We start from the raw sequence: 17,943 nt of genomic DNA, 5'->3' as shown, positions 1-17,943 counted from the left end.
TTGTGCTGCTCAAAAATTGAATTTAGTGGTTTGTGTATGAAAGTCCTACATAATTTTTTATTCTACTTCTATTCATTGATATTGTGAATTCTAATTCATAAGTAGCGGATCACATTTGAAATAATATAAAAATTATAAATAATTTAGATTAATAAGAATAAAATCTTACTTATAACTGTTGTTTAAAAACAACAGTTATAAGTAAGATTTTATTCTTCCATTCTCGTATTCGCTGTGTATGTGTTTGCGTATCAAACTCCATTTGCTCCTACAAAAAATACATTATTCGAACACAAAACCTCGCTTTAACCCAACGGTGTGACCAGAATATATCAACACACGTTCTATTGATTATGTGATTTTATATAGCGTCGTGTTAAGTAAAGGAATGATTTCATAAAAGTGACTGCAAATTTGAAGTGAGGATATAATTAATAGCTATTTTTTAATGATGATATGACACGGTTTGTTGGGCCAGATCCTAGTTATTAGTATTGTGTTGTTATTCAGTTAATATACTTTGTTGCCTGAAGAACAAGATCCATAAAAATGTGCTCCAACCGCCCTGACATACACCACTAATTAGTACACTTATGGAACCCTGAGTAATAAAAAAAATATATACGAGTTATGATAAAATTTTAAACCAATTTACTAAAATATTTCAATTTGAAGTACAGGTACTTATTTCACGACATTTCCTACAACGTGTATATATTGTAAAAGAGATTCGTAAAGAGACTGGGAGAAATTAATAATCCGAAACCAACGGGAATTACGATGAAGATCTGGTACAGAATTTGATCAACCAGAACTCAAATGAGTAGGTATGTTCTATTTGAAAAGCAAGTAATTTTAAATTTTGGCTTTGAATCGTGGTACAATTTAAAATCGCAATATGTTTACAGTTACATAATAGAATAGTAAATTGTAACATGTCGTGAAATCGAGAAGTATATATTCTATATTCTCTGAATAAAAGAAGTAAAATTAATGACATTTATCAGTAATTATTTGAAGCTTTGGATTAAAATTTGTAAGATCTTCGCAAGATGGTGGCGGTGGGTATTGGTCGCTTGGAATCGGAAACGTCTGCTGGTCAGGTGTCTACGGAGCGTCTTCGCGAGCAATTGACGCAGTCGCACGGCTGCGGCGCTCGATCTGGAGTCGCGTGCGCCTGCGACGCACGGTAGCAAAGCTCGCGGTATCTCGCACAGCCTGTTTTGATTTGAATTTATAAAAACAGATTATTTGATTTAATTGCTTGTTTTTTATTGTTATAATAAGGTTTTAGTTTCGTATCTCTCATAACACAACACACTCATACGTATTTACCGCTAGGACATCTGGGACATGAGGTTTACCTTATTAAGTAAAATTAAGTACAGGACTATAATTATGACGAGTAGGTACTGAACATTTAATAGGTAATACCTGTAGGCGGTAGAGCTAGGCGTGTGTCTGCGGCGAAGCCTCGCTGCGCAAGTCTATCAAGGAGAGTGGTCGCTGACCATCACCTCTCGCTGTTGCCTTCTCCTTTATGCCGTAAACACATTATTTTATTTTTCACAAAATAGAATATGTAAGTATATACGTTTAGTAACAGTAATGTGCAAGGCGAAGGAAATCAATTTAGATTAATATCTATAGGTACAATCTAATAGCTAATCATTCAATGAGACACTTACGTTTTAAGGAAAAAAGAACTGAATTTCTTACTAAGTTCGCATTTTAAGATACATTATTATATACATTTTGAAAGGTACCATCTTGGAGGCATATTCTATTTAATATAACCTCCTTCTTGAAGGCGGTTAAAAATAAGAGTCCCCATTTGATGTCGGTTCTCAATCGTCGAAGATATAACTCCATGTACAAAAAAAATCAATATGGAATAATATTGAGATATGAAATAAAATCTTATTTTTATTTGAACTTTGAAGTCACTGTTTTTTAGGTAATAATTGTTTTTAAGGAATTCTAAACAACTCTTCATAATTTCCACTCCAATTAAGGATTTAGTGTACTATGATTGGGGACGAGAATAGCCCCCGGGATCATTTCTATTGATTTTGCGACTTAACACTGCTAGGTAACCCGAGAGTGTGTACTGATGGTCTATTAACGCTTGTGGCATATTGCCAGTCATGAATAGCTATTATCTGGGAAAGAAAACGAAATAAATATAAGTTAATAATAGAAATAAGCAGTGGCGTATTTATCGTAGGGCCTGGTGGTGGAGTGCACCAAGGCCCCGGAGTTCAGGGGGCCCTCTAAGCTAAACCTTAAGTATCTATGGCTAGAAAAACATGATCCTGCGCATTAGGTTTCTTATTTGGTATCTATAATTTTAAAGGCTAATTATTAGTTAAAGAGAGGGTGAGGGCCCGATTCTTCTTCTATGCACCGGGGCCCTTCCTCACCTAGCTACACAACCGGAAACAAGTTGTCATAACGATAAAAGGAATGAAAAAATGCCCAGTACATTTCACTAGGTAGACTTACTCAATCGTGTAGATAGTAAATACGTAAAATTTAGGTATAAAATAATAATACCTTCATTAGCAGCAGGAGAATGGCCGCCGGACTTATCTTCGTGACGAGGGGACGTTGAACCGTCAGAGTGCTCCTGAAAATACATTCCTCCGGTGATTATTTAATTTAAATTACATTACTTACCCTTTGTCTTGTAAGTATGATATGAAATCAAAATTATTTCTCTGCGTAAAGTCAGAATGTCTAATAAATTAAGGTTTCCTTATGGTGTTAAGTAACCTAAAATTAATGAATAAGTACTTTAATAGCAAAGTTGGAGCTTAAAAGTTACTAACGTTCAGATGACGGTTTTATGTCAATCTACTTTGTCAAACGTTCTTCGGGTGCGTAGCGATACGAGGTGCTTGTATCTATATGCCATTTTTAATGGACTGTGATGAGCATCAAGCATAATTATTATTATATAGAAGTGGAGGCTAGTGAGATGTAAATTAATCGTTTGTATGCATGATATTAATGCCAAATAATTGTGTGTGTGTACCCACGCAACATAAGAATATAGAGACGAGCATAATTAAACTATAATATCCGTGGTTTTTCTCTGAAATAAATACAACAAAATAATATTTAGCGTTAATAACGACTCGTGTTATCAATTTTAAATAATATTATAAATGCATTTGTTAATATTATCGTCTTTACTTAGTATCCGTGTATGTAGGTCCATATGTATGCTTATCTTTAAAATTACGCAACCGATTTTGATGCGGTTTTTTTTATTAGACAGATTGATTCGAGATGAAGGATTTTGTAATACATGTACACTATAATACATTTAGGAATACATGGACACTATAATAAAGACTTTAGAATTTTTAAATGTAATAGCGTAAATAAACAATTTCTGTTGTATGTTTAGTATCAGTATTGCACACGAGTGAAGCCGGGGCGGGTCACCACTTAAGTAGGGGAAGGTTGCTTAAGTTGTACCACAGCCTAAGTCGTACCCCGGCAATATCTCGTCTGATCATTATGAATATCGCCATTTTGTATTGTCAATATTAACTTTTCAGTCAAGTGAGCAAACGTAAACACATAGATAGCCGGCTACCTTCGTGAAGCAAAAATTCTTAAAAAAATAAGATTATTATACAATTTTCATTAAATTTTTTGACTCATTAGTAAGCTTTTTGTGACAGAATTATGATATTGACATTTTTTCATTATTTACATTAATTTGTAACACTTATTTGGAAATTGTTTAGGCGTATTGAAACGGTCGAACTTTCTGAGGTTATGTCAGCGTTATAGTTTTAAACTTACAAGTCAACACAGACAGTCTTTAGTCGTACCGGTATGACTTGGGTATTAAGATAATTTTTGTACAACTTAAGTTCTTATTTATCAAGTAAATAATAAATATGGTGAGGCATAAAAAAGAAGAAAACCTAAACTAGATTTAAAAAGAGCCAAAACAGAAAATGGAATAAATGAAATAAGAAAAAAAAGAGTACAGGAGAAATATGTAAGAAAAACAAAAGAATAAAAGAAGAAACAAAAAAAATCGTGGTTATGTTGACTATGTACGGAAGATCTTTAAAAAACATGATATAATGTACAAAATGTAGAGGTTGGATAGATGATATATGTGCTGACGTTGAATGCAAAATAAAAATTATTTGTGACATCTGTGTTCAATAATGTTTTTATTAAGCATTACATTGTTTTTAACAGATTTTTTTTTTTGTTTTAGTTTCAACTTTACACCTAACAAATCAAAAATATTGATCACAAATTAAATTATTTGTAGATTTGTAAGTGTTTTTCTTTACACTTTTTAATAGGTGGTACGATTAAAGCAACTAGGAGCCTTAATCGTACCTAAGGTATGTTTTTAAAAAACGTTAAATACTTATTTACATTAAAGAAATTAAAGTTTTGATGGTTAATAAATAAAAGCCAATTAAATAAATTATAAGTATAAATAGAAGATTTTGTTTTATTTTAATCGCAGTGAATATTACAGTGTACTTAATTTCCTTAAGGGTTACGACTTAAGCAACCTTACCCTATTATTATACGGCCAACACGAACGATTATATGTAGGTAGGTAGTTCAGGTTATGTTGATATGCATTTAACTAAATTGTAGTGGGTAATTCAATAACAAGTAACTTGCATTCAATGTTAAAATAGGTCAAAAGCAATTCAGTAGCCTCACTAACTAGTTTACGCTATTATTTATTGAATTTATTCCCTGAAGGGTTGAGTCGTCGATCGCTTAACGAAGTAACAAATGCAATAATGCCAAGCTTTCACAGGCACGGGAAATTGATACTGATGAAGGGAAATTGACGTGGCATGGACACGGAGCAAGAATATCGACCGACCGACCGACCGACGTGTGCAAACGCGAGCCATTCATAATAGTGACCAAAATTAACTATATCATAGCTAAAAATTAAATGTACCGTACCAAGAATTCAATTATAAAGGTATGTTAATGAAACACACTTAAATCTATATACGAATACCTTGATCATAATAAAAATGTGATAACTTTTTTTTGGCCACCTTATCGTAAGTGGCCATCTCAGTCCATAGGCATTAGTGGTGAGATATGTGTACCTATGGATTAACCATTCCTTACATCGCCAATGTGTGAAGGACAAGCTGTACGAATGATTTCATTTATTAGTTGACAAAATCAAAAATATTATTAATTTTTCATGTAAAAATGAATACTTTGTCAGAAACTTGGTCTGGCAAGCACCACTGAATATTCAAGTGCTTAATTTGTGTTTATAATATATCTTGTGCTCAGAGGCGAAGGAAAACATCGTAAGGACACCTGCACGTTATTAATTTCATAGAAATTCTGCCACATCTGTATTGCACCAACCCACATTGGAACAGCGTGGTAGAATATGTTCCGAACCTTCTCTTTAAAGCGAGAGGAGGCCTTAACCCAAAATTCGGAAATTTACAGGCTGTTGTTGTTGTTGTTGTTGTAGTAAGTAATAGTCACTGATTCTATCAAAACACTCAATGTTACAGTAAATATTGGTACATAACTAAAGTTCATATATATGATACATTTAATCATTTATTTAGTATGGAAATCAAAACTTTCCTTAAATATTAATTCAAAGCAGATTTTATCCGAGAATGTTCCGACGACACTGTGCAATGTATTACACAAACCAATTGACATCGATTCGGCAAACGAGATACAGATTTGTTCAATCTCGTTTACAAATACTGTTAACTCGTCATTTGATGTTTGTCCGGCATTCGAGCTCGTGTAGGAAATTGGATATAATTGAACCATGTATAAGGATAGATTCCATATGGTATTTGTACAAATAAAATGGGAGTGTGTATTTGTAAGATTTAAATAATCATTTTTTACTAAATGCATATGTATGTATATTATATGTATGTATGCACGGTACATATACCAAAATAACATTTTTACAATTTTTATTTCTCTGTCTGTCTGTTTGTTCCGGCTTTTCTCTGGAACGGTTTTACCGATTTTAACGAAATTTTCAGATAGTTAATGTAATAAAGATTAGCTTAGCCTAAATAATTTTAGTATAATATGTAAGATAATAATAAAGGCATGTTGCAAAGTCCAAATACTGTCCGGTATCGCGGCAATCCTTGCAAATACCACCATTACGCCGTTATGTGGTTGCCTCCCACCAACGACTTACTATTACAAAAGCTGCCTAGTTTAGAATGAATAAGTTATAATAACATCTGAAACTAAAGAAAAACTTCTTTGTTAAATTCAAACTCGTACGAAATCAGACAGCTACTTTTAAATATGTTTATTCGTAAGTCATAGAATTACAGTTTCAGTCTGAGAAATTTAATTGTAGAATTATTTTTTTAATAATTTAAGGTATTTTACTAAAGAATGTTTCAAGGAAAATCCATCGCTACTAATTAATTTTAAATAATTAAACGAAGCCCAAATTTAACTTCAATAGAAATTTTACGAAAAAACCCTTTACATTTTTAAATAAGCAATCTTTGAACATCATCTCTGCCTGAGTTCTAAGTCGTTGGGTTAAACCAATTAATTTTTTTTAAAAGGTCCTAAGAACGATAAGCATTTATTATCCATACTATTAACACGTCACAAAATTTTCACCATTTATTTTATAACCAATGCGCAACCAACCTTGTTCTTGTAGTAGGTAGTTACCCTTTTCAGCCTTCAAACACAACAATAAATCCTTAAATATAACAATAATAAGTATTGCTGCTTGACGGTAGAATATATACCAGAGATGTTATTGAGCTCAGAAACCGTAACCGAAACTAACGTATATATACTGTCACAGAAATCGATAAAAATTGTATATTATACAGGGCCTTCCATCGATTCCATTTGTGTCATGCGAGCGGCTACATCTGTCACGAGATTTAAATCCCCTAATGTTTGGCCTTTTCCTTCGATATCTTAATAACGGCGATGGATGCAGACAATTTAAATGACCCTAGAATTTCGTTTTCTAGAATTCTAAGTAGGTAACATCCAAAATATGGCTTTTGTCGGTTCATTTGCCTTCCAAATGTATGTAATGTACTGGACTATCGATGATCGGTGACCCAATATTAAATAATGGCTAAGAAATAAAGTCAAGTTCATATCTTATATTTCTTTCTTTTACAAGTTCTAAATAATACAATATTTGTAACTGTTTCAGTTCATCTGAAACAACCGAATAATTCGAAATACTTTCGTATTCGTAACCTTTTCTGAAACCTGTAAAATATTAATCAAATATCCGTAGAAATTCTTACCCAGATCCGAAGTTACCTGTCCGAAACATTTCTGGTATTTGCCAAGTGAATGTGTCATGATGATGGATGGAAGTATCTACCTATACGACCTTGCACAAAGCCCTCCCACTAAGAACTAATAGTACTTACTATATTTATTTCAGGATATTCATTGTAGTAGTATATTGTAAGAAACCCGGAATAGTGTTGCAAATTAAAAAAAACATTTCAATAATCCTAACGCTAAGTACATTAACCTAAATAGAAACCTCTTTGTTTTAATTTTTTTTATAATCATTATATGAACGATAAATAATGTAAACTATGATTAGTTAAATATTAAATTCAGTTGATCTGAATATTTGGAAATAACAATAGTATTTTAGGTCAGTACTCATACTTTTGTTTGATCCACGTAATTGAACGCGTTAATTAGCTCATTTGGAAATGTACACAATAGCAGCAGGGAAATTCATATGCCAGAATTGATTGAAAGAGCTCTTAAGGATACTAAAATGTATGTCAAAATTTAAGCCACAAATGATGCTTAATATGTTTGAATTGGTGTGACTTTGGTTTTTAATTCATATCTATTCTATTACTGTAGCTGAAGAGTTAATGTGATTGCGTTAAAAAAATCTATTCTATAAAAAAAGTAGTTATGTATGAAATAACCCATAGCTTAGTTAAAATGTGCGTGAACCTAAAATATAAATAGTTTTGCAATGTCATATATATTTTACATATATAAAGAAAACTTTGAATTTATTCGAAATATAAAATATTCTTACTTGATGATGATCGAGGTTGGTGGTGGCTGTCAACAAATCCAGTATAGCTGAGAAGGAACCTCGGGCCGCTCGTCTAAATCCCTCCGGAGGGGACTCCGCTGCGCCTCCCGCTACGCTCAAGGGCGATTGAGACCACTGGCAAGCAAGAATAATATGAAACAATATATAATACCTTAGTTTTTACAGCAGAGAGGCATTGATTTTGTTAGCGAATACTTGTTGAGCGTGTTGACACAATTATGCATAGATCTGTTCACTCACGATGGCGTACCTCTTAGTTTAATTATCGTGCATTATCGAACATAATCTTATTTGTTATTTAGTGATCTCACACACACTAAGACAAAACGTAAAGACATGCGTCACTCGTCCAATGGTCACGGATAACATTGCGTGGTGGGGCGCGCCTTCGTGAAAATACATCTCTAAGTGGTAACTTTTAATAAATCTTTTAACTGATTATTATTTCTTTATTTGCCAAGACAAAGAAACACATTATACAACACAATAATCAGTGGTGTAGCTATTGTAGGGCAGGAGGTGCAGTGTACTAGGGCCCCGCAGTTTAGGGGCCCTCTAAACCAAACCTTAAGCTTCTGAAGCTAGAAAAACACGACTGCGCACTAGATTTCTTATTTGGTATCTATAATTTTAAAGGGTAATTATTAGTTAAAGAGGGATGGAAAAGAGGGGGTGAGGGTCCGATACTTTTTCTATGCACCGGGGCCCTTCCTCACCTAGTTACGCCACTGACGACAATATTATCCATTTTAGTCTTTAGCGACAGAGGACTATGACGTCACTATATTATGTTAGAATTAAAAGAAAAGAATTATAAGTATTACGTTGGGGAAAAAGTCTTTTCGCATATAGTATGTATGAACTTGTAATAAAATCTCTTTGGCTATACCATTTGTATCTGGCTGGTTTTGGTAAAATTAAAAAGTTTTAATTTTAAAGAAGGCACTTCCAAATTCAAATTAGTAATTTGTGGGATTTTCATTTGTTTTTGTTGTTGTTAAAATGAGTGAATCTAAAGAAGAAATTCGATACATTTTAAAATTTTACTATAAAAAAGGTAAAAATGCAACTCAAGCCGCGAAAAAAAATTGTGATGTTTATGGACCTAATGCAGTATCTGTCAGAGTAGCGCAAGTTTGGTTTAAGCGTTTTCAAGCCGGAAATTTTGATATCAAAGATGCATCTCGCTCTGGTCGCCCTGTTACGGACAAAGTTGATGCCATTTTTGAAAAAGTGGAGCAAGATCGGCATATTAGTAGTTACGATGTAGCTGAAGAATTGGCAATTGACCACAAAACGGGTTTGACTCATTTGAATAAAGCTGGATACACAAAAAAGTCACTGAAAGAAACCTAATGAACCGTGTACTCATTTGTGATTCTTTATTACGACGTAATGAAACCGAACCATTTTTGAAGAAGCTGATAACTGGTGATGAAAAGTGGATCACATACGACAAGAACGTGCGAAAAAGGTCGTGGTCAAAGGCCGGTCAAGTTAACTCGCAACAAGGTAATGCTGTGTGTATGGTGGGATTGGAAGGGCATCATTCATTATGAGCTGTTACCGCCCGGCAGGACCATCGATTCAGAACTGTATTGCGAACAATTGATGAGATTGAAGCAAGAAATTGAGAGAAAGCGGCCAGAATTGATCAACAGAAGGGGTGTGGTTTTTCACCATGACAACGCTAGACCTCACACATCTTTAGCCACTCAACAAAAATTACGAGAGTTTGGCTGGGAGGTATTAATGCATCCGCCGTATAGTCCTGACCTTGCACCTTCAGATTTTCATCTGTTTCGGTCTCTGCAGAATTCCTTAGGCAGTGTCAGGTTAACATCACGAGAGGACTGCCAAAACCACTTGTCGCAGTTTTTCGATCAGAAGCCCCAAAATTTTTACAGCAATGGGATCATGTCACTACCAACAAGATGGCAAAAAGTTATGGAACAAACTGGCACCTACATACTTTAGTCAAATGTAAATAAACTATAAAAAAATCTTTTTGAGTTTTCATATAAAATACGAAGAAACTTTTTCCCCAACCTATTATTACTATTTGGCTTTAACTTATTTATTATCAAAAATAGTTAGGTAAACTTAAAAACGGGACATCTCATGGTCCATAGAAATTAGCGCTTTGAGAAGTATTAATCAACCCCTACACGACAACTATGAAATCTACGTGGCAACTAAGATATTATGACCTTAGTGCATGTGGTTACACTAACTCACCTTGTAAAGCATTTATGCGGGAAGTAAGTATAAATTAGTGGGTGGTACCTACAGGCTTGCACGAAGACCTGCTACCAAGTAGGTAATTATGAGTTAAATTGACGATCGGAAACAACTAGATATAATAATAGCAAAATTTTGAGTTAAATAGTAATAAATTATTATTTCATTAGATTTTGCTTAATTAATACACATCTTGTATTGAGAGCGAAGATGACCCCGAGGATCGAAAACGTGGATTTTAACCGAAGGTACCGGATTAAATCTGTGTAGTTCCAAATTCTAAAACAACCCTTTGTGACTTTCTAGGCTACTTAAGTTCATGCTACGGCCAATTATCTAAGCTGAAACGTTTAATGTGGATGTAACCACGCATATACTTATGCTTAAAACACATTAAAATTTATTTTAAACTTAACTCATTGGGAAAAGTTTATACCTCCGGCAGTTATAAACACTTCCCAATAAAATAAGTTTTAGATATTTACAGTAAAAGGAGTAGGTTAAACTTATTACAAGTTTGGATAATGATGCTTTGCTGGAAATTCATAAGGAAACTGTTCGTTCACACGAAACTCGTTAACCGTCTTTACTTTGTACGAAGTCGTAGTTCAACGTTTCAACGTCTGACACGACTTTATAACTTATTTGAAAAGTTTGGTCCTCACTGGCCATGAGAAAATGATTTTTTTAATGAAAATACTTTAAAAACAAACGCATACCTAATTTTGCGCAAGTGTGTGTTAATCGTACACATTATTTTTCACATTTTATAAAATCTTTGAGTTTTTATATAAATCACTAATAAACGTACATATAAGCTAGCTATATAATATAGGTTTGTTAGTTAGCTTTAAAATAATCGTTGCTTCTAATGCTTATTTTTATTTAGTTATTTATATCAAATACGTTAATATTTCCGTTTGGTAAAGAACGCTTCATCAATTAATTATCATTTATAAAATTAGTACACGACGATGAGAAAACTTCTACTCTTTTTTAAGAATATTCGAATGTAGATTAATGACAAGTCAAAAAAAACTATTGATACCTATTATGTATGTGTTTATGTGTTACGATTACGTAGTATGAAATAACACATCATGTCAAACTAAAAATCAATAAGGCTTTTTTATATTAGGTTGGTGAAAAAGTCTTTTCGCATATAGTATGTATGAACTTGTAATAAAATCTCTTTGGCTATACCATTTGTATCTGGCTGGTTTTGGTATCATTAAAAAGTTTTAATTTTAAAGAAGGCACTTCCAAATTCAAATTAGGAATTTGTGTGATTTTCATTTGTTTTTGTTGTTGTTAAAATGAGTGAATCTAAAGAAGAAATTCGATACATTTTAAAATTTTACTATAAAAAAGGTAAAAATGCAACTCAAGCCGCGAAAAAAATTTGTGATGTTTATGGACCTAATGCAGTATCTGTGAGAGTAGCGCAAGTTTGGTTTGAGCGTTTTCAAGCCGGAAATTTTGATATCAAAGATGCATCTCGCTCTGGTCGCCCTGTTACGGACAAAATTGATGCCATTTTGAAAAAGTAGAGCAAGATCGGCATATTAGTAGTTACGATGTAGCTGAAGAACTGGCAATTGACCACAAAACGGTTTTGACTCATTTGAATAAAGCTGGGTACACAAAAAGCTTGATATATGGGTGCCTTATGAACTCACTGAAAGAAACCTAATGAACCGTGTACTCATTTGTGATTCTTTATTACGACGTAATGAAACCGAACCATTTTTGAAGAAGCTGATAACTGGTAATGAAAAGTGGATCACATACGACAAGAACGTGCGAAAAAGTTCGTGGTCAAAGGCCGGTCAAGCTTCACAGACTGTGGCAAAACCCGGATTAACTCGCAACAAGGTAATGCTGTGTGTATGGTGGGATTGGAAGGGCATCATTCATTATGAGCTGTTACCGCCCGGCAGGACCATCGATTCAGAACTGTATTGCGAACAATTGATGAGATTGAAGCAAGAAATTGAGAGAAAGCGGCCAGAATTGATCAACAGAAGGGGTGTGGTTTTTCACCATGACAACGCTAGACCTCACACATCTTTAGCCACTCAACAAAAATTACGAGAGTTTGGCTGAGAGGTATTAATGCATCCGCCGTATAGTCCGGACCTTGCACCTTCAGATTTTCATCTGTTTCGGTCTCTGCAGAATTCCTTAGGCAGTGTCAGGTTAACATCACGAGAGGACTGCCAAAACCACTTGTCGCAGTTTTTCGATCAGAAGCCCCAAAATTTTTACAGCAATGGGATCATGATCATGACCAACAAGATGGCAAAAAGTTATGGAACAAAATGGCACCTACATACTTTAGTCAAATGTAAATAAACTATAAAAAAAACTTTTTGAATTTTCATATAAAATACGAAGAAACTTTTTCCCCAACCTATTATAAATAATAATTTTTGTTCACGATGAATAAATAAATAATAAAATTTAAAGTAATTTTAATCGCAATCAAAACGCGAATCAAAACGCGCGCAAGTTTCTACTCATTTGTATTATGCAACAGATGTCGAGCTACCAGGCGAGTAGCGCAGCGCGGGAGTCTTCAATAATTCAACAGCGAGTCTGTGAGCGGCAAGACTCGGAATCTCGCGGCGGATTATTATTTCATGGTATGTTCTGTTTTTCTTTAACCTTTCGCTCCTTTGTTTGGGTATGAATTATTGATATGTTCAGTAAAATATTGAAAAGCTAAAATGATTACATTAATTTAATTTCAATTATTTATTATACATAATACAAATATTATTCAAATAGGGATATTCAAATTAAGCGAGTAAAATAAGTATTTATGGTTTAGATTAGTTTAGTTTTTAAATAGATGATGATTCTCGAGACAATTTCGATTCCGCTACTTTCATTCAAAATTAGATTATGAATATTGCTTGTTCTACGAGTAAAATAAACAATTTTGAATACGTCAAGCTTAACATTTTCCTCTAGTTTAACCGGTGACAGGAGTATTGTCCTAAATTCAAATAATTCTTTACTATCAGTCGCCCGCAGCTGTTTAAGGGCGCTGGTTGCCATGTGGTAGGCAAAAAGTTCAAGTTTGCTTCATACCAAATTTCATTAAAATTCGGTTGAGCGGTTTGGTCGTGAAAGAGCAACAGACAGATAGACATAAATGTCACTTGTGTGATTTAAAACGTCATGACAAAAACTTTTTATTTCTCATAAAATAATTAGTAAAGTAAAGTAACAGCCTGTATATTTCCCACTGCTGAGATAAGGCCTCCTCTTCCATTAAGGAGAGGCTTTGGAACATATTTCACCACGCTGTTCCAATGCGGGCTGGTGGAATGCACATGTGGCAGAATTTTGGTGAAATTAGACACATGCAGGTTTCCTCACGATGTTTTGCTTCACCGTTGAGCGCGAGATAAATTATAAACACAAATTAACCACATATATATAGTTGTGCTTGCCTGGGTTTGAACCCGCAATCATCGGTTAACATGCACGCGTTCTAACCGCTGGGCCATTTTAATTCTTCCATAAAATAATAACTTAATAAATTATCTAATTTTCAATTTTAGATGTAAAAATTTAACAATTATATAACGTAACTCGTTAATTAATTAACCTTACAAAAAAAACTTGAAGATCAAAATTGTTTCAAAATGTTTGTTTAAAACTCAACTTTTAATCAAATCGATAACTTGGTGATGATCTAATATTAACTTAAGTGCTATGTAATATATTATTATGATGTTGTTTTGATTGAATTCGCGGAAGTTATTATAGCGTATTAATCCCTTACCCATAATCCGATGGGATTGTACTCTGACACGACCAGAAATAGATTAGACACAGTAAAGCTGTATAGGGTTTCCGATTGACACTTCTATTTTTAATTTTATGATTTTATTTAAAAGCTATGCGGACGGGCAAATAGGCTATGGTAACTGGTCACCACCACCTCTACATCACATAAAAGCGCCACCAATCTTGGGCGCTAATATCTTGTGCCTGTAGTTACATTTGCTTACTCACCCTTAAAACGGAAACTTATTAATAATATAGTATTTCTGTTTGGCGGTAGGATATTTTGTGCGTGGGAGATGAGATTGCACAAAGCTTGACCACCAAGTAAACTAAATACCTAATTCCTCTACACGTTACAGGATTGAAAACTAAGACTTTCTACTTACAAGCTGATCAATAGAGCAAAATGCTGTTATGTTGTTTTAAAAAAAGAAATAATTAATCTTTACTAATATTATACATGTGAAAGTGACTCTGTCTGTCTGCCTGTCTAACGCTCTTGCACTACCGAACCAATGAACCGAATTTGATGAAATTTGTTATGAAGTAAAGAACTGCAAGGAAGGACATAGGCTACTTTTTTGCCTAACACGTGACCACCAACCCCTACGCGAGCGCAGCCGCGGGTACGCGAAATTAGTATTTAATATTGAAATAAAACTAGTTTTAACGGATTTAAATTGCGTATATTAATTATTTTTATAGCACTTTACAGCGTTCGTGGTCACGGGCAGACGGAGGTGACATTTGTCTATTTGAAGTACAAAAGAAATATTATTTACAACTACCGCCAACGATTTCTTAATTGGTATCTTGAGTAACGTTCCGGTTGCATGCAGAAGGCACTACCTGTATCTTTAGGTCTTGCAGTCTGTTGGATTTGGGATTTTAAATTTTTAATAAGTGGATCCCAGCTGTTAGAAAGTCTCCAACCATATTCTCTATTGAAGTTCGGATGTTTTTGAATTTCAATAGTCTCGCGTATCATTCATCAGTTTCATTTCAATGTGTAATAATCGACAATAGTATTTAATAATTTGATGTTCATAGGTTTTAAAGATTCCATTTATTCCTTTTTGTACAGTGGAAATTGAATTTTGTTTGGAAATAAACTCATCAATTTATCACTGTGATTGAATTACGGACTCGAATTTCTTGAATGCGAAATGATAATTTGTAACAAAAAGGCAAGACGTAACCAAAATAAGATTATACTCCACCGTGACATTGTGATAACAATCAGGGTTAACGTAAAACAAAAACCTTTTTAGCGTTCAAAATTGAATATATATTTTGGAGAAAAGCCTTTTACGCGTTTTATTTTAAGGTCAAATTGAGGTTTGTGGAAATAAGGTTAAATTCGAAATGTGACACGAGTAATTGATATATAAGTATTAAATTAGTTGTTGCCCGCATCTTCACTCGCGTTCAAGGGCTGGCCGTAAGGTGTTGTGTTGTAGGTATGAAAAGTAGGTAGGTAAGTGAAGTAGTATGTTCTTCATTGGAGTTCTGTTTCTGTTCTATTGTTTCATAATAAATTGCACCAAATTTGGTGTAGTGGTTCAGCACTGAAAAAGCAATACAGACATACAGACGTACATACAGGCAGGGTTATTTTTTTTAATATTAAGTAATAATCAATAAACGACGAAACAACTGCGTTTTAATAAAAAACGGAAAACAGACCGAATCCATATTTCTGACCTTCAGAAATAATCAATTTGCACACACTATTCATTCAAATTTAGTCTCTTAGGTACTGAATTTCCAAAATTCTCTAACAGCTCTCTATAACTCATCGAAAGGAGTCTAAAAACCGATCACATATAATACGAAATTTCATAAAAACTTTCGCCGCCAATTTAACCCCTCTAGGAATTAATGCTAACAAAAATCTTCCTTAGTCCTCAACTACGTCCATCCTGTTAGGTCGACTTGTTTAAGTTATAGGTTGCATGTCAGTCAGCCATTTTAAAATTTGATTACGTACTTGCTTACATGACCAACGACACGAAAATAAATTAAAAAGTTTAGATTGGATTTCGAATTGCCTTTTCGTAGCTTACCTGACAGCATGCCTTGATATATCGGAATTAATAATTTTTACGTGAGTCGAATTTTTACAAAATAACGTACATATTACTTAATAATGAGATCTATGTAGTTAATAATAATAATTTATAAATGATACGCTACATTGTCAGAGCCGGATCACAAATTATTACTTATTTCACCAAAATATTGGTGTCATATGCCTATATATGTATGCATATAATGTTCGTTTTGTAACGTATAATATGTAAAGATCTTGTTATTATTTGAACCAATTTAAAATTTAATATAATTTCTTTAATCATACTGTCCCAAAATGGCAAAATGTTTATGTAAACAAATTTAATTCCAGGTTTCATATTTTTTGTACGACTTGAACCGCAGCGGCGCGGGCGTTGTACTGCGCTGTTATCGGTGTATTTTTGTTTTGTTTTGCATTCGTGGGTTGCATTTATGGAGGCTTAACTTCACATGCATGAGTCACGCGGCGGACTGAGTAATACAACGGTAATTTCGCTAATCTCTCATATGGGGATATAGCTCAGTGGTAGAGCATTCGACTGCAGATCGAATGGTCCCCGGTTCAAACCCGGGTGTCCCCTTATAACTCTTTGCTTTTTGGTTTAAAATTATTTTTAATATGAATATGTACCAGTTATTTTCATGTAACCATACAACAAAAGTCAAATGATCTGTCATCGGGGCTTATATAATACTTTGAGATATATGTGCAAATGCATCTTACTTGATCGGTCAGAGCTGGGTCCGCTCCGTGCGCTAAGAGCAGCTCCACTATGTCTGTTGCGTCCGCCGCACACGCCGCGTGGAGTGCTGACGAGCCCACCTTCCAAATTAGCATAGGAAATAAAACAAGCTGCACGCTTAAAACCACCTACATATATGTTACTGACACATATTTATTCATAATTTATACGGCATAATCTCTTAGGCAAAGTAATTTATAAAGCCCATTTTTATTATACATGAGTATTTCTATTTAATTTAAGCGAAATAATAACAGCGTGTGTAAGTGAGCCTTATGTTCATTTAATGACTGTAATGATGTTGGGTCATTTTAACATCACAGATGTTCAGTGGTCATATCGTACCTTATTTGTTACAGTAACTTCTGAGGGCAACGTCGCTATCTATTTTTTTGTGCAAAGGCGAAAAACTGCGCCTATAGTGTTATTATTTACCACCATTTCTACACCGTTAATGGCTTGATTAAAAACGAAATCGCCTCATACTTTAAAAAGGAACTGATGCAAGTTTTAAATAAGTTAAATAAGGCTTTTAATATATGTAGTGAATTTTGTTATATTATTAAGTTGTCATGCGCTTAAAATTTGAAAATTATAAACAGAGAATGTCCCTTGCAACTAGCTAATTAGTTAAATATGTTTCTTACGTTATTTTGAAGATGCACGTCGGCCCCAAAGGCAAGCAGATGCTCCACGATACCGCGACAACCTTGGGCACATGCCATTTGTAGAGCAGTAACCCCGTTCTAATTTACAAAGATATTTTATAATTATTTTTAAACATATTTGTAATTGCATAAATTGCTCTTTCAAATGTTGATTGAAACTAGGATATATAAATGTTAATAATACATGTAAGTACTTATAATAAAAAAACAAACAATATTTTTTTTTATAAGAATATACTTTAGACGCCGTCTTACTACAATTTTTAAACTAGGGAAATAGAAACAATAGAAGATTATTCAAATATAGCTATTG

General features: G+C 33.8%; 1 protein-coding gene and 1 non-coding gene across 2 annotated transcripts in view; one reads left to right on the top strand and one right to left on the bottom strand.

The window, feature by feature from the left end:
- Nucleotides 1-192: 192 nt before the first annotated feature.
- The window catches only part of LOC124534763 (ankyrin repeat domain-containing protein 29-like), a 65,467-nt gene continuing 47,716 nt past the window's right edge, over nucleotides 193-17,943 (bottom strand). The window contains exons 7-12 of the mRNA XM_047110775.1: nucleotides 17,610-17,708; nucleotides 16,944-17,042; nucleotides 8,084-8,218; nucleotides 2,557-2,629; nucleotides 1,435-1,536; nucleotides 193-1,218 (exon numbers count right to left, since the gene is read on the bottom strand). Of these exons, the coding sequence (XP_046966731.1) occupies nucleotides 1,514-1,536; nucleotides 2,557-2,629; nucleotides 8,084-8,218; nucleotides 16,944-17,042; nucleotides 17,610-17,708 (429 nt within the window). The 3' untranslated portion in view covers nucleotides 193-1,218; nucleotides 1,435-1,513. The remainder of the gene's footprint in view (nucleotides 1,219-1,434; nucleotides 1,537-2,556; nucleotides 2,630-8,083; nucleotides 8,219-16,943; nucleotides 17,043-17,609; nucleotides 17,709-17,943) is intronic.
- Trnac-gca lies at nucleotides 16,729-16,800 on the top strand. Its single transcript has one exon. It is a non-coding gene; the product is annotated as a tRNA-Cys (tRNA).

Source organism: Vanessa cardui, chromosome 13 (assembly GCF_905220365.1).
Source record: "Vanessa cardui chromosome 13, ilVanCard2.1, whole genome shotgun sequence".
NCBI classification, from domain to species: domain Eukaryota; kingdom Metazoa; phylum Arthropoda; class Insecta; order Lepidoptera; family Nymphalidae; genus Vanessa; species Vanessa cardui.
This window is presented reverse-complemented; position numbering and strand designations above follow the sequence as displayed.